Genomic DNA, 17,776 nt, shown 5'->3' on the forward strand with positions numbered 1-17,776 from the left:
TTTTCAACAGACTTGGTCAAAACCTAGTTAAAATTAGTTAATCTAATAGAATTTTCAAGCAAAGTCCCTAGGTTTTCCTAATTTTGTGGACCACCAAAAATGTTCTCTCGACATTTTGTTCTGAAATTCTTGATCTCCAAGGGAATTGCCTAATTTAAAATGTCTAGATGTTATTTTGTGTATTTTACTTCAAATCAGTCCCTCTAATTTCTTTCCTAAACTAGAATCATTTTTTTAAATGAATTCATGTTCAACAAACATTACGAAGTTGACTCATTACGTTTACCACTTCCACGACAACGTCTGGTCTTTGTCTCATCTACTGTTATAAAATAATTTACCTGATTGACTGACAAAAGTGATAAATTTAGCAATATGTGAAGCTTTTCAAATATTATTGTATATTCAATTTTTTAATAAATGACTTGAGGTTAATACAACTCATCTACAGAAAAATCTTCTGAAATTTACATAATTGACGAGATCGATTTTTAATCCAACTAAAAATCTCTTCTTATTAATTGCCAATGAAATCATCTCGATGATCATTAATTTTTATTGCATGGCATTCCATTTTATTTGCCGTAAAATTTATAAAAATTACGGATTTGACACATTATGTTTTATAAATATCATAATTCACCTAATCGACGTCGTTTTCCTTATATTTTTGTTTTTTTATTTTTCCGCCTTACTTTTCATAAAACAAAATTTGAGTTGAATTCCAATAATTCTTACAAATGAAAAATAAATAGTTTACTTTAAAAAAATATAAAAACACGTAACCATAAGATATAATACTCTCCAATGGCTCTTGGAGAAGTCGAATCGAAATATATTCAGCGATATTTGAAGTTTTTCGTATATTTTTATTGTTTTTTAAAAAAAAATTTTATAAAGATGTATTTTTATTATTTTAATATAATTACTTTACGTGAGTGTAATCCCAGTTCATTTATTCATTACTTTTTATCAACCAAAATTTGAGTTCAACTTCAACTCTCTACCATAAGACAACTCATAAGTCCCATAACTCTTACAAATGGAAAGTAAATCACTTCTGAAAAATATAAAAACTCGTAAATGCAAGATATAATACTCTCTGATGGCTCTTGAAGGAATTCAGTAGAAATAACGTTGAAATGTTGAAAAAACAAATGGGATTGTCAATTAAACTTTGAAATAACGTGTGAGTTACAAAAGGCTTTCGTACTTGTGGATCACTTGGAATATCTCAATGAGACACATTGTTCTGCGTTCGAGGGGAACTAATTCGAGTCTCTCTTCGATGATGCATTTGGACTTGTCTCTCCCTTCTTCTTTGAAGAAGGAGTCCGTTGTGGGGGATCTTGTAGACAATCCGGATGAGTCAGGACAGACAGGTTTGCGGTCAATTTGATCATGAATTTCGATACCTAATGATCAATAAAAACACCTTTAATATGTTTATGAATGTTTAATATATGACGTCGAATGATAATCAATGGAATTTTTTTCAGAAATTCTATTGGAGTTCTATAAAAATTGGGTAAAAATACGATTTTCTATATTCCATTTTACATATAAATTTCTCTATTCCCTTTTAATTTTTTAAGGATGAAAAAATTAATGAAATTAAATACAGCGAAAAAAGTCAAAAAATTCGCGCCTAAGAACTTTTATAGAAAAAAAACTCATGGGTATAATTTGTAAAGGAAAATGGAAATCTGTTGATTTTTTATTTGCTCACGAGCTTTGGCATCTAACGGTTAAGAAAAACACCTTTAATATGTTTATGAATGTTTAATATATGACGTCGAATGATAATCAATGGAATTTTTTCCAGAAATTCTATTGGAGTTCTATAAAAATTGGGTAAAAATACGATTTTCTATATTCCATTTTACATATAAATTTCTCTATTCCCTCTTAATTTTTTAAGGATGAAAAAATTAATAAAATTAAATACAGCGAAAAAAGTCAAAAAATTCACGCCTAAGAACTTTTATAGAAAAAAAATCATGGGTATAATTTGTAAAGGAAAATGGAAAGCTGTTGATTTTTTATTTGATCACGAGCTTTGGCATCTAACGGTTAATAAAAACACCTTTAATATGTTTATGAATGTTTAATATATGACGTCGAATGATAATCAATGGAATTTTTTCCAGAAATTCGATTGCGGTTCTATAAAAATTGGTTTTGGTTGAAACAACTCTTGATTGAGAAAATATTTTTATATGGAAATATATTTACTTGATTCACTGGGCTCCATAGGAAGTTTAAATCCATGATCGCTGTAGTTTCCAACAACCTGAGATATGGCAAATGTACTGGTCGAGTCAGCCAGCTCAGATTTCCCTACTCCATTCTGAGATAAGTAACAGGGGTCCTATAACAGAGATTTCATATTTATCAATCATTTCTCAGATATGAATACGATATGGTATTTAATAACTAGATTAATCAGAATTCAGCTGTGCAATGCGATTACTCTAACCTCGTTGAATATTTAAATTATTTAATAAATTTTTATTAAAAAACTCTTTTTTCTCAGTTATGTAGGAAGTATTTTAATGAAAGGGTATAAACTCAATAAATTCACTCCCCAAATAACTTTTCAAAAGAGTGGATATTTGTCCATATATTGTAGGATCGCCTTCTTCACAGAGTCGTCATTAAAAATGCAGACAATATTGTATTTGAATAATTATATGTCAGTCGGTTGAGTGCTCTTGCCCACGGCCCCATTCCTTATGGGGACCTCAAACCTAGGTTCATTTGTTTAGGAGAGGTTGGGGTAAAATGGACACTTGACTTTTTAAAAAATATTAGTGTCGGGTTGAAATGTTGATGAAATTTAATGTTTTATTTTCAATACAAAGAACAATTCTTTCCCTTTGTGATGAGCCTAAACTGAGCTCTAGTAATACATTTGTTTCTGAGTTATGAATAATTTTAAAAATGTCTAAAGTGTCCATTTTACCCTACCCTCCCCTAGACTACATCGAGATCTGCGTCGCCACGGATCGATTGCTGAGAGGATGTTTACACTAAAGTACGACAGCACATCTCCGAACAAAGCCTTCTCAGTCCCGAGTTATGATCATTCGGTTCCAGTATTTCAAGCGTGAAAAATCTCTCCAATCAAGGCCCGGGTGTACTATCTTTAGAATCTTATCTGGATTTTTTTTATCTTTCGTAATCCAAAATTGTCAATCGAGTGATACATCATGTAGAAATTCCCAAAAACTATGATAGAATGATTTTAAAAAAATAGAAAAAATTCTGAACTTTTTCAAAGAGCGTTTTTAATTGAGATGCAGAATGAGTTGAAAAAAGTGGAAATTCCAAATATCTGATTCGCTGTGGCAAATTATCTATTAGCTGTCATTTTCCATGGGGGATAACAAAACACTAACTCCTCATGGGAAGTGGCAGCTACGTATCTCAATTTTCAAAACAGTTTTATGTAGTCATCTGCCATTTTTATGTGATAAAAGTGTGATTAAAAAATTCTCCAAAATATTACAATTTTTTTCGAAGAGCCTTTTCCATAATAAATGTCTCTGTGGAGTGTGGGAAAAGATTTACGAAATCAGTCTTCCCCCTGCATGATATTGGGTGACAGGCCGCCATTTGTCAGCGTAAATCAGATATATTTTCCAATTTCTTGTTATTCAACTTATTCTGTACATAAATTAAAAATGCTCTTTGAAAAAATTAAGAATTTCTTCTACTTTTTTTTGATTAATCATTCATAATTTTTCAAAACTTCTGCATGATACAAGACTGGATTGAGAATTTCAGATGACGAAAGATGAAAAAAACAATCGAGATATCGAGATTCGAAAGAAAGTACACCCGGGCCTTAAAAAAAAATAATTAAGACCCGGTTGCATAATCTTTCGAATGTTGTCTAGATTGTTTTTTGTTGTTTTTTCATTCGGTTTCGCAAAAAATCTAGATGTATGCTTAGAAAGAGTAAAAAAAATGGAAAATTTTGAAAGAGCGTATTTAATTTTTATAAAATAATTCTAAATCCTAACTCTTAAATCCTTTGGCAAAATGCCCATAAACGACTGATTACACTTTCACTATGAAATAATGATCATTCACGGCGTAAAACTGTTATGAATCATGAGGGGCAAATTATCTGTCATATCAACTTCAATTTGGAATAAATTTCCGATTTTTGTCTTCAAAATTTAAGTTATGGTTATACTACTTTAAACCATTGCACCACTTCGATAATGACTTGTTCCATTCAGTTTCTCACCATTGCACATGAAAGAGAACGTGATAAATCGTGGAAATGGCCAGCTGAGGACCTCGTCACCCTCGACGACATGGGTTTCATCACATGGAGAGGATATTCAGTCTTGGGTTTGATGTCCTCAGGTTCAAATGATTCCTCTGTCTTGAATGTTTTTCTGGAGTGAGAGAAAATGGAAAATAGATCAATTCACTTGAATTCCGAGGACGCAAGGCGGAAGGAAAGAGGATCATTACCGATGATGTGATATGTGTGGTTCCATAAACATCATTTCTTTGAATAAATACCATTTTTTAACATTAGTGTCTACGGGAGGTGTGTGAAGCCTTCTGTGCTCTGATATGAATGTGGATTTCCAGCCCATCCATCGTTTCTCGAGTTCAGTAGCTGCTCAAAAGACATTGTGGTATTTTATTTTCATTCCAATTTAAACCCAATTGCAGGATCTAATTCACTGCTAAATATGTGTAATTTTTTTGCTGTAATTTCATACTGAATAAAACTTCTCAAAGGTTTCAACACTTGAACGAATGAATAAATGGATAAATAGATGAATAAACGAATGGAGTATGGAAAAACTGAACAGAAAAACCTATTGCTTTCTTTAAGGAATTGTATTCAATTTCTATTGGAATTCAATCGAAAAATTCTATTCGTTTCTTGCGCAAAGTCTATTGGAGATTACGGAATTTTACTGTTGTTGTGTCAAGAGATGTTTCGTAGAGAAAAATCAATAGATTTTGATTTGGATCTGAGAAAATCCAAGAAAGAAATTGGAAAAATCAACATCTATATATTTTTCTTATGAACAAATATCTTTTTAAAAATGCACGTGAATGTTACCTAATTTTTAATGGAATTGATGTAAAAAATAAATGGAATTTTTGCAGAATTTGAATTTGAACCCATTGCAGTATCTAATTTATAGTTAAATATATATATATTTTTTTTCTGTAATATACTGAATGACATTTCTGAAAGCTTTCGAAACTTTAACGAATGAATAATTAAATAAATCAATGAATAAATAGATTAATAAATGAAGAAAGTATAGTAAATTAACTCTTTCTTTAAGAAAATCTATTGAATTTCTATTGGAATTCAATTAAAAAATTATATTCGTTATTTCCCCAAAGTCTATTTTAGATTATGCAATTTTACTCTGTTATTTTGTCAAGAGATGTTTCATAGAAAAAAGTCAACAGATCATGATTTCTCTATACAAATTCTTGGGGATAAATTTTCCACGTTTTTTCGGTTGCATTTCATCCGGAAGCCAATGATATCAATAAGACACTAACATAACTCAGGAAATAATTTTAACTGAACGGAAATGTGAATAAAAATAGCAAAATGAGAGAATTCAATGAATTTTATTGAATGAACTGACCTGTCATGTTAACCTGGAACTCCCTGCCAACATAATTAGAAATTTCCTTCCACACAACCATCTTCTTGCTCCTGTTCTTGTAATCACTGTGTCTTTTATCATAAATCATTGGCTGCTGGCTAACAATCCCGACAATGCTCTTGGCCCAATCCCTGTTGTAAGGATTCTTTCGACGCATCCTTTCTGTTTTCACAATACTTGCACTTGGAGGATAATTCATGAATACGACAATCTCTCAACTCTTGTATTTTTATTTACTGTGCTTCCCATGCGTGCGGCAGACGGCAAACCTTCACGAACCAGTAGCTTCCTAGCAACATATGTATAAATGCGCCTGCGCAGTGTTATAGTTCTCGCCACAAAAGAATGATCGCGGTTGGGTAGGGTAAACTGAGATCCGATCAATTAGCCCCCCATATATAGATATTCCAAATTTTTATTTTTTTCCTCATTGGAGTAGTTTTGAAGTAAATTGCTCGGGCTTTCAATTAAAGGCCCGAGTTGTTGTATCTTTCGTCATTTGTTTAGTCTGGACTGATTCCTGGCAGGACTCCATGATTTGCGTCTCATCAATACGATATTTCTACCAATTGCGCCTCACTTTTCTCGTAACAATTTTTTATTAAAAAAAACAATTGAATTTTAAACAATTGAAATTGAATTTTAAACAATTTCTGTTTGTAAAATACCATATTTGAAATCTTGAGGCCAAAATAAATTACCCTGACCCAAAAAATGCTAAATTTTGGATTTGACAAATGCAATGCTTCTATTCGAAAGCAAAAACTGATACGCAATATCAAAATTTTATTAATAAAACCGTACGTCACTGAAATCGATGGTATCACCCACTTACGTAATAGCAGATCGCTATATTATTAACCGGTCAGTTTATCGTGTGAGGAAACAGTAAATATCCCTTGCGCAACGGCACAAGTGCAGTGTTTGGCAGTGTTGCTGTGGTCGGGAGGTCCGACATGGCCGTGGCTACCATCCTCGCCCTCCGGAGAGGCCTCACCATCACAGGTAACACCGAACAGCCCCAAAAATCATCCCCCCAAAGTTTTTCCCGAATCGTTCTAATTTTCTCATCAAAAATCCGACATCCTCCAATCGCTGACGAGTGCGTGTGACAAGTCTCGTGTATGAGAGTGACTCCACCGGTAATAGAGCTGTTATCAAACAAAGTCCAGTGGTTCGATTCAGTACTTCGCGAGTTACATTTTTGCATCAAATTAAGATTAAAGTGTTGATTTTTGTTTGAACGACAATTGCTAAATTATGTGGTCTCATCAACAATTGAAATCAAGTGAAATTTGACGAGAGGAAATGGGCCGTTGATGCGTCTTCAGCGGACACTGGCTCTTTAACCTCTAAAAATGTCTGGATGACGAAACAAAACGCAATAACAAATTTATGAGGGGAATTCTCTGAGGGAGTTGAGCATCTTCTCGACAATTAGGAACTCCAAGGGATCTTGAAACAGCATTAATCGTGTCAATTTCTGTTTGTTTTTGATTGAACCCTTCATCTTGGGGATTCAGCAGAAGGAGGCAAGATATTTATCCATTTTCAGTGGACGTCAAGCCGATTGAACCCTCGAAGAACCCCAAATGACGAGATAAACCTCAGGAATAGTTTTAAAAAACAACAGAATTATGATATAATTTGAGGATCTCTTCAGTGCTCACGAACTCAATAAGCTCTTGAGGTATTTCAGGTGCTAGAAGAGCCATCAAAAGAATTCTCCAACGATTTTAAGCATCCCTTCGACAATTGAGAACTCCAGGGGATTTTGAAAAAGAATTAATCGTGTCAATTTCTGTTTGAATGACAGTTAAAATCATTGAAAAAGTGCTGAACCCTTCATCTTGTAGATTCTGCAGAAAGAGGTACATATTTATCCATTTTCAATGGACGTCAAGCCAATTGAACCCTCGAAGAACCCCAAATGACGAGATAAACCTCAGGAATAGTTGTAAAAAACAACAGAATTATGATATAATTTGAGGATCTCTTCAGTGCTCACGAACTCAATAAGCTTTTGAGGTATTTCAGGTGCTAGAAGAGCCATCAAAAGAATTCTCCAACGATTTCAAGCATCACTTCGACAATTGAGAACTCCAGGGGATTTTGAAAAAGCATTAAGGATGTCAATTCCTCTTTAAACAACAATTAAAACCCTCGAAAATTTGATTAAACCCACTATTCTCTGGATTTTTACAAAAGGGAGAAAGAATTTATTCATCTCCAGTAGACAACAACACAAACGAGCTCTCGAAATTCCAGAAAACAAAATAAAATTTCGAAACTAGTTTAAAAAACTCGAAGAATTCTAAAGAACTCGAGAATTCTGCACCTAAGTTCTACATCCTCAATAATTTAGAACTTCCAAAATTGTTGAAAATCAAATAAAATAAAATAACATCAAATAACAATATGAAATAAAACGAAATAAGATGGAATAAATTGAAATGAAAAGAAATAAGATAAAAAAATTAACAAAATAAAATAAATTCGTTAAAAGCCCGTTCATCTCATTCAGAAAAACCCTTCCAGATGTCGGAAGAGCCCGCAACAACAGTTTCACCAGACTCCCCCGAAGAGTTCTCCACCTCCATCAAAAATCTCCTCACCACCTGCGAACCCCAAAACCTCTCCCAGTACTTCAAAACCCACGGGACTGAGGAGATTCTGGACAAGACCTCCTGGTCCCTAGTCCCAACGATCTGCACCTACTTGACCGACGAAAACCTGAGGGCCAGAAACGACTTCTTCACGACCTGCGAGGAGCTGCTCCAGATTTTCGCTGAGAAATGCAACCCCGCAGAGACTGTCCTACTGTTCCTGGAGCAGGCTGAGAATTTATCAGACGACGTGAGGTTCCGAGCGCTCCTGAAGCCCCTGGAGATATCTCTGAGGAGAGGGGACGTGTCAAGGTCCATCGACTGGGTCGTCAGCACCATCAGGGCCTACGCCGAGGATCTCCCACACCCCGAGAACGTGAACCCTCAAACGATCGATCCAAAGGCTCCAGAGGATCCTGTCATCGAGCGTCTGACAACTACCCACCGAGCAATCCTCGATTTCTTGTCTTCAGTGATCGACGCTGCTCTTGAGAGGACAGACTCAAGCCCCAAGGGAGTGAAAGTCCTCATGAATTTGGTAAATATCCACTTGAACTTGTTCTCGAAGCCATTCTGTCATGTGGACGTCAAAGCTGAAGACAATTCCTCAGTCTTTCACCTGACGATCCTACAGCTGTTGAGATTGGAGACGAATCCTCTGAAGTTCCTGAAGATCGTTGAAGACAGGAGTCACAGGAGAGTGAAGAGGCTCAACCCAGAGGCTGGGGATAATGATATTTACAACCTAGAGGCCCAACTCTTGGACCTGGAGGTCTCTGATCTCACTTACGCCAATTTTTTCTTCACCCTGATCTCCTCGGAGTCGTTGTTCAGACGATTGCCTCAGGTTTATCATCCTCATTATGTTATGAACTGCTGTTTGTACCTGGGGAATTGTCTGCTGCAGCAGCCGGAGTACGTCCTGGTCTCCAAGGGCCTCAGGCTCGTGGAGGTCGCTCTGAAGAGAGTGCCTGAAGAGTCGATTCAACCTGAAGCATTAGAATTGACAATTCATAAGGAATTGTTCTCCAGTATCTCCCAGGTCATGATTTACTGCGACTCCTCGGGGGAGAGGCAGCTGGCTCTGGGGGTGTTCCAGGGGCACATCAAGAGGTTCTCCATGAGGGCGAGGTGCATTGTCCTCCAGCAGCTGTACGAGACGACGAAGCACTCAGGACTGCTCGCCCTTATCATAAGTATCCTGAAGTCCTCGATAATAATTTCGCTGGATCGAGGGGACGAGGACTTCTTGGGGAAGATGGAGGGGATCTTCAAGAGGATCTTCAGACTTCCTCATGGGTGTGCTTCGGACCTCGTGGAGCTGTCGGACGAGATCATTGCGGCGTTGAACCTTCTGAGGTTTCTGGTGATCAGGGACAAGAGCAATGCCACTGGGGTTTGGAGGCTGATGCGAGGGCTTCAGAAGGGCTATCTCAAGGAGTTGAGGGATGGGGTGGACCTGGCGAGGGCTCACTGGAAGGTGAAGGTCAAGGATCTTGAGAAGCAGGCGAGGAGGGGAGGACTGGGGAGGGAGAGGATGGAGGCAGAGGTCTCGGTTATCGTGGGAGGGCAGGAGCTGCCGGACATGCCAGTGGGGGAGAAGATCAAATTTTGTTATCAGGCCCTTAACGCGGTGGATGTTATTGAGAGCATTGTCATCAGGGTTAATGAGTGTGCTGATAATAATCCTATGAAGAATGTGAAATTCGATAATTGAGGGGGATAAATGTTGCTTTAGGATTTATTTAAATAAAATGAGGGTTTGTATTTTTAAATTTGGGGAGTATTTCTGTATTTATTGGGAATGGAGTTCAAAATCACCTGGAAAATGGATAAAGAGTTCACCATTCACAAATGGTCGAGGTGGATGAACGTTACTTTAGGAAATATTGGAATAAAATGATATTTTGTATTTTCGAGTTTGTGATTTTTTTTATGAACTTTTATAAAATTTTGAATGAATGCAGACTTTCATCTTTGCGTCAACATCAAATGAAATTGAAATCATCGAATATTTTGGACAAAATAATGATGACACCAGAAATATACAATCACCCATTTATTTCACCCCGGGTAGAATTTTTGGTGGAGGCAAGTTAGATGTAAAGTGACGATGGCATGAACTTCCTCAGGTGTGAGAGGTTTGTGGACTTCTAGGATCAATTCAACTGAGCAGAAGGATCAGAGTGCTGGGGCAGAAACTAGGAGAACTGAGGAGACAAAGCAGGAGTCCGAGGAGGAGTATGAGGGGAAAATTAAAAAACAGATACTGGCGGCTGCAATGCCGTTTGTTAAGGAGCATGGCTGGAGTCAGGATGCCATAAGTGCAGGTAATTTCGTAATTCGTAATTATTCAAGTTTATGAATTCTGCATTTCTGGCAATTGTGGAATTATGTTGAGGACACATCAGTTCAAGACGAGATTTTCGAGGAATTTTTCGTGCAGAAAATCAAATTTTTATACTTTATGAACGAGAAGAGATTTGAAATTGAATGTTAAATGTATTTTGTAATTACGCAATTACGAAAATTTTCTTCTATGAAAATTCGTCGACTGGAATTTTTTAATTCTTTTCTTACTTCACTCTTTTTTTCTTCTCATTCGATAAATCAGAACGATTTAGGAAATTGAAGCCGAGGAATTCCTGGAGAAATTATGTCAATTGAATAAGTTATCTAAAAACATCAAACTCTCTTGATTTTTCAAATAAAAAATCATAAAAAATACAAGTTTCTGTATTCTACATTTTTATCGAAGACAAATTCATTAAAAAAACTATTCGAGCCATTTTTTGCAGTAAATTAAACTTTAATAATTCTTTCTTCTCCTCATTAATAAATAAATAAATAAAAAATTCGGAAATCTAGGCCGAGAAATTGCGATATAAAATATGTCAATGAAATAATTTGTATAAAAAAGTAAAATTCTCTTAAATAAAAATATTTTCTGGGGAATTTCCATCGATAAAAAAATATGTTCAGTGGAAAACTAATAGAATTATCAATGAAAATTCACTAGAATTGTTGATAATTTTGCTTAATGACTTCTCCATTCAGGTGCTGAATCAATTGGATATCCTGGTGTTATCCATGGACTGTTCCCCAGAGGAGGTGCTGAGCTGGTTCTCCACTTCTACGCGAATTGTAATGCAGAATTGAATGAGATTATGAAGTCAGAGGCATTGGCAACTGAGGGAGAGCCTTCACAGCCCACGAAACTCCCAGAGGAGTTCGTGAAGAAGGCGCTAGAGAGGAGATTGAGGATGCTGGTTCCCTACAAGTCTACTTGGCCCCAGGCCATCGGGCTTCTCGCTCTCCCACCGAATGTTCCACCGGCGCTGGCTAATTTACTCACTCTTGTTGATGATATTTGTTATTACGCTGGAGATAGATCAGTTGATGTGAGATCTTCTTTTAATTTTTATTCGTTTCTCTAATTGATGATGTCTAATTTCAGGGGAAAATGTGAGGAATTTTCTGAATGAAAATGTCAGTAATTTTCTGAATGAAAATGTCAGTAATTTTCTAAATGAAAATGTTGGGAGTTTTCTGAATGAAAATATTACGAATCTACTCCGTTTCTCTGAGAAGTTTTATTCATGAGAAATTCTATAGAAAGTCTATCGGATTTCTCTTAAAATCTTATCGAAAATTATACGTTTTATTGCGCTGATTTTCTATTAAAAATTATGCGATTCTATCGAGCGTTTGCCAATAGATATTTTTTGATAGAAAAGACTTAATAGATTTTCATTTTTCTATGTTATTTTTCTATTCAGGTTTTTTTCTACAAGATTTTTTGGAAGTGAATTCTACAAGGTTTTCAATCTTTAATTTTGTAATGAGAAACAAAACATTTATGCTCAACAATTTCTAACGGAAAATATCTTAGAAATTGATTTCTAAAATAAAAATTTCTAAAATAAAAATCTGTTTACTTAAAAAAAATCAATTCAATTTAAAAAGTCCGAAAAAAGTTTTACAAAAGTCTAAAAAAAATTCTGTACCAACCCTCCACCGAATTAATTTTCAATTATTAAAGAGACGTGAACATAAACTCGTTACGTTTTCACATTTCCCACCTGAATTTTCTTAATTCCATTTGTTTTTCGGGAAATTTTAAAATTTTTATTTTTGTTTCATAGTTCCATTGGTATACAAGACGAGTTGCTGTTGCTGGAATATATAAAACCAGTGAATTATACATGTTGCAAGACAAAAGTGAGGATCACACACAAACATGGGAATTTTTAGGGAGAAGAATTGAAGACGCAGTGCAGTTGAACAGAGTTCTCTGTGTAGATCTGCCACCGCCTGATCAGGCCCTGAATAAAGCCACAGAGGCAGCCACAGCTGCTTTCGCAACAGTAATTAAAATAATTATTCATTCGAGGATTAATTGAACTCAATCACTTACATTTTAATATCATTTATTTATTCTTTTAGGCACGAAATATACTCGGGATGAATTGGAATAGGTGAAAATATACCAAATGCATCGCAGTATTTACATAACTATGTAGTTATTTATAATTAAAAATGAGGATAGTAAAAAATTCAAGTTGTCAATTTCTTTCTTGGAAAATAAACAATATTTTCAATTAAAGCTAATTATCATTCTTCCAGAGGAGTAAACAATTTTATAGTCCAAATTATTGTCTAAATTTTTAGTAGAACTATTCGTTGCAATATTTTTTTGAAGAAAAATGCAAAAAATTTGAGCTTTTCAGATTAAGAATCAGGAAAGATTGAATGCAGTGGTGTTTCCTTCATTTTGGCGTTTCAGTCTTAAATTTAAAGTAATTATTTTAGTAATTAGAACCATTCAGTAATTGGATGGTGGACGAGATGAATCAATTCTACTCAATTTTTTTTTCATGTAAATATCTGAAAATATAATGTAGACAAACTTTTTAAAAAGAGGAGTTTTGCGTCTCATTCATTTCCACAAAAGAAAGAGTTCCAGAATAATTCCCCTATCTCTCTGGAGATAAATTATGAAGTGAATTAATTTGTCTCGTATCACCATTTGAGTTGCCTTCATGGATGCACTAGATAATTATGTCGAAGTGTCATAAAATCTACTGAAATATAGTTTACGAAGTTCTGGAAATGCCAGAGATGTAGCAATGAATTTCAAAATAATTCCATATTTATGTGCATCAATTAATTAATTAATTAATTAATTCCTTCATTAATTGGTCTTTAAATTCTGATCTAATATTTTTCTCTTGTGTGAAAGTTTTTTTGGAGTGAAACTTTAATTCTATAGAAAAGTTAGATAATGTAATAGTGAAACAAAGAGACAATTTAGCATTTCAAAGGATATTTTTTATAGAAAAGTAAATTCCTAATTTGCAAAACCCTCATTTCTGATTGCAAAAATATTGATTAAAAAAGTCAAATACTCAATAATTTTTTTTACAACTGGGAATGACAGAATTTTTAAAAAGATTGTTTTTAGGTCTCATTCATTTCCGTACAAAAAAGATTTTCAGAATAATTTCTCTATTTTTCTAGTGATAAATTGTGAGGTGAATTAATTTGTGTAGTTTCACCATTTTAGTTGTCCCCTTAAAATCTTCTGAAATATAGTTTACAAACTTCTATAGATGCCAGAGGTATAGCAATGAGTTTGAAAATAATTTCATTTTTATGTACATCAATTAATTGTTTTTTAAACTCTGGTTCGATATTTTCCTCTTGTATGAAAGGTTTTTTGGAGTTGAGGGGATCTGAGCATTAAGTTCACGATTTTAACTACAGTGAAATTCCAATTCCATAGGGAAGTTAAAAAACAAAGAGACGATTCACTACGTCAAGATATTTTCTGTAGAAATATTGCTTAAAATATTGAACTACTCAATGATTAAAATGAAAAATGTTCAGTGAAGCAAAAAAATAAAGATAAAAAAATTAATACAATTCTCACAATTTCGTCCAACTCAGATCTCCTTACTAAAAAATAATTGTTACCCAACAATTTCTAGATAAATTTTGTTCAGCAACATTGAATTGCAAATGCAATATTAATGATAACAATATTATATCTCATAAAACAGTCTATAGATTCATTGGAAAATCAATAATGTGCCTCTTCGATGTATCCCTTAATAGTGTTTGGCAGAGGAAGCTTATGAATATTGTCAAGACGTGTATTTTGTCTAATGACAAATCTACATAGATACTGCAGACTCCTGACTTGTGTGAAACGACTTACAGGCTTTGTTAAACGTACAGGAAAGGCAGGATATCCGGGGTAACGAGGCCTCGAGTAGCAGAAAACAGCGGATTTGCTGAAATTCATAGAGTGATCGATCAAAGCTGGTACTGAGGTGAAACGACCGTTGTCCCCTTGATTGCAGAGGGAGAACATGCCTCCACTGTGTTCTACACGAGCGTGGAGCAGTTTTCCAGCTGATTTGAAGCTCAACGTGAGGAGATATCTGTGAAAAAAAACCGACAAAACGAATTACATAATGTTAATATTGAATATTGAGACGTGATAGATAATTAATGAGTGCATCAGTCTCCTGGGGAATTGATTGCAGAGTCTTTGAGGAGGCTGGGAGTGGATGACACAGGATGAATAAATTGGGATCGGCGATTTTGGTGACTCTGAGAGGTTATCACGGTAGAGGAGGAGGCAGACCTCGAGGGGGTAGGCTCAGAGTGGAAAAACCGGTGTTTACCNTAAATCGAGCAATCGAGTCTATTTATATTCTCACTCGGGACTCGGTAATTCCCAGCGAGTGACTGTTTCGGAGTATTTAACGTTCGATTCTCTCTCCGATAAGTTAAATGCAATACGAATGTTGTTTTCCTTTTGTGAGTGTGTTCATGGAGAAAGGAAGGGGAATTGCCACAGAACAGGTAGTGTTTACCTTGAGGAAAAGGTCAGTTACTTACCTGACCACTTTTCAATGGACAATTATTATCATTATGTCTCCATCACCGGTCTCGTTGAATTTTCGCCCGCCTTTTGGGATGTCGTCAATGCAGATCTCTGTTATTCCGTTATCGACGGAGAAAAAAAAAAGCCATTGAAAACAAAAGGGTGAAGATGAATGAAAGCGTGAAGGTGATTTCGAGTGAAACAAAGTGAGTGTTAATTATTGAGACGTGATATATAATTAACGAGTGCGTCAGTATTCTGGGGAACTGATTGGAGAGTCATCGAAGAGGCTGGGAGTGGATGACACAGAATGAATAAATTGGGATCGGCGATTTTGGTGACTCTGAGAGGTTATCACGGTAGAGGAGGAGGCAGACCTCGAGGGCGTAGGCTCAGAGTGGAAAAACCGGTGTTTACTGAGCAGAAACTTTATCCTGATGCTAATGATAATGACGAGCCTGATGAGGATGACTTTGACGATGTGGAGAAGGATGAGTCTGATTTCATGAGGGCTAATCAAACTTACACAGAATACATGAGGTAAATAGAATAGGAATAAACCTTCGTAATGCAACAGAATTAATTCCATTGGTATCGTTAGCTCAAGAGATATTCAACATTGAAAGAAATGAAATTAGTCCCAGTGTCTCTCACCTGTCGTCTGAGGAGTCCCTGATCAAAAAAGCCCCATCAGGTTCAGCCTGCAGCTTGGCATCAGCCTCATCCCCAGAAATAGGTCCCCAGTACCATCCGTATTTACTGAGCTTCAACAACTCCTGCGAGAGATTGGATAAATTTCCCTTCTCCCCCTCGTCCACCATCTCCACATTTTCCCCAGTATTGGCACCACCTCCAGCACCTCCACAGTCACCCTCTGTCCCCTGTGACCCCGGCTGACTCAGTCTCGTGTCAGAGGAGCCCTCCCCACTATTTAAATTCGCCCTCCCCGATGATTTACAACTCCTCTGCTCATTATTCCCCTCAGCCCTGCAGTTGTCACTTGTTCTGTGCAGAGAATCACTCGAGCAATGATTTTTCGAGGCTCTTGACCTCTCTGTAACATCACTGGGCATTCCCACTCGTTCCTTGACTTCAGTATCATATTTTGCATCAGCTGGGGACAGTGGTCTCTCGCTACAACCACCACCATCCACTCTACTCAATTCTGCAGTGTTGATCTGTAAAAACGGCATTAAAAAATTTGATAACAATAATTCATCTCCTCCCACATCTTTATGTATCATGACAAAATCGAATACATTACATTGGAATCAACATACAGCTAAGGGAGTGGGGCAAAATGGATCATTTTTGATCGTCAATTCTCGAAATCGTGGAGTGAAACTCAGCAATTACCGTCAACAAATCAGAGATCAGAGCAATATTATGAAAATTGTATTGTTTCATCACCAGACATCGAACCTCAAAAATACTCCATTTTGCCCCAGCTCCAACCCCACTCCAGAGCCACCAATTACGCCGACAAATCTCTCACCTTTCTCTTGGACTTGCAGAACCTCTTGATGGACAATTTCTTCTTAAAACTCTTGAAGAATCCAATCCTCCCACTGTTATCCAGAACCTCCTCACTGCTCCTCAAATGCTCCGAATTCCTCTCCGAGGTACTTTCCCCAGCCTCTGTCTTCCATTTGAACGAGAAATACTTCGTATTCATTTTTCTCAGCCTCGATCCGTGCTTCACATCCCCATGACTCGAACTCGTCATAATTCACGGACAAATGCACTAATAATCGAACGTCAGACACACAATCAGATTCTCCCGAATGATGAATACAAAAAAAAAACACTTCACGGAGATAATAAAAAGCACTTCAGCTAGGGACGTTCGATCTTCGATATCTAGGGTTCGGGTGAGATCGATTGTTCTAAATATCGATATGTTAAGGGGCGATAATTGATTTTTCATGATTTTTTCCGGGTTGAATATCGGGGGATTTGAGATTTCACCTTCAATATCGATATTTAATCGAAATTTTTTATTTTCAATTCATCGTCGCAAAATTTTTAAATGCAAACGGTTTGTTACATTTTATTTGACATTAATAATACGAGATCTGTGCGCGCGCTTTCGCGCGCTCTCATCTTTTTGTGAAAATGAAGAAATCGAATTTATTACACTTCATGTACTCATAGATGTTTTATAAATATTGATAATGACTTAAAGAGGATTAAGAGAATGAAGAGTGAAGCATCAATGAATAATTTTTAATCTTCGATTAATTCTTTTTTTTTACTTTTGAAAATCTGATTAAAATTGTAATTGTTGAAAAATCAGGGGAGGGTTATGAATTGATTTCCTAGAAAACTGAAAAAATTTCTTGAATTCTTCGGAAAATTTCCCAGTTTTCCAGGTAACCGTAAATCCCAGATTTTTCTCGAATTATTTGGGAAACCGAAGAATTTTCGTGAATTTTGTAGAGTTTAGAATTTATGTATGAAAATCTGAGAAGCAAGAATTGATCAGTTTGGCGTGTGATAAATGAAGTGAAGAGTAAACATTTTATAGAAAATATAAAATTCTATTCATGTTTCCGATAAAATACTGTCAATCAGACATTCAAGCTTCATAATTTCCAATAAAAATCCAA

The 17,776-nt window shown here is 35.7% G+C and overlaps 4 protein-coding genes across 4 annotated transcripts; 2 read left to right on the forward strand and 2 right to left on the reverse strand.

Annotated features, from left to right (window-relative positions):
* Positions 1-848: 848 nt before the first annotated feature.
* Positions 849-6,450, reverse strand: LOC107048963. The gene is made up of 5 exons (XM_015272444.2): positions 5,646-6,450; positions 4,492-4,642; positions 4,259-4,412; positions 2,236-2,371; positions 849-1,415 (listed from the first exon to the last, which is right to left on the reverse strand). The coding sequence occupies exons 1-5, from the start codon at positions 5,863-5,865 to the stop codon at positions 1,195-1,197; spliced, it is 882 nt and encodes a 293-aa protein (XP_015127930.1). The 5' UTR covers positions 5,866-6,450; the 3' UTR covers positions 849-1,194.
* Positions 6,432-12,878, forward strand: LOC107048964 (ubiquinone biosynthesis protein COQ9, mitochondrial). Its single transcript, XM_015272445.2, has 5 exons — positions 6,432-6,671; positions 10,405-10,602; positions 11,330-11,673; positions 12,418-12,639; positions 12,719-12,878. Exons 1-5 carry the CDS (start codon positions 6,623-6,625, stop codon positions 12,752-12,754), a joined length of 849 nt encoding a protein of 282 aa, XP_015127931.1. The 5' UTR covers positions 6,432-6,622; the 3' UTR covers positions 12,755-12,878.
* LOC107048961 (glomulin) lies at positions 6,678-10,191 on the forward strand. Its single transcript, XM_015272442.1, has one exon. The coding sequence runs from the start codon at positions 8,205-8,207 to the stop codon at positions 9,987-9,989; it is 1,785 nt and encodes a 594-aa protein (XP_015127928.1). The 5' UTR covers positions 6,678-8,204; the 3' UTR covers positions 9,990-10,191.
* LOC107048962 lies at positions 12,692-17,002 on the reverse strand. The gene is made up of 3 exons (XM_015272443.2): positions 16,663-17,002; positions 15,822-16,345; positions 12,692-14,718 (listed from the first exon to the last, which is right to left on the reverse strand). The coding sequence occupies exons 1-3, from the start codon at positions 16,891-16,893 to the stop codon at positions 14,355-14,357; spliced, it is 1,119 nt and encodes a 372-aa protein (XP_015127929.1). The 5' UTR covers positions 16,894-17,002; the 3' UTR covers positions 12,692-14,354.
* Between the last annotated feature and the right edge of the window lie 774 nt (positions 17,003-17,776).

The sequence above is a fragment of the Diachasma alloeum genome, unplaced genomic scaffold (genome assembly GCF_001412515.2).
Source record: "Diachasma alloeum isolate Michigan unplaced genomic scaffold, Dall2.0 Dall_scaffold_00198, whole genome shotgun sequence".
NCBI classification, from domain to species: domain Eukaryota; kingdom Metazoa; phylum Arthropoda; class Insecta; order Hymenoptera; family Braconidae; genus Diachasma; species Diachasma alloeum.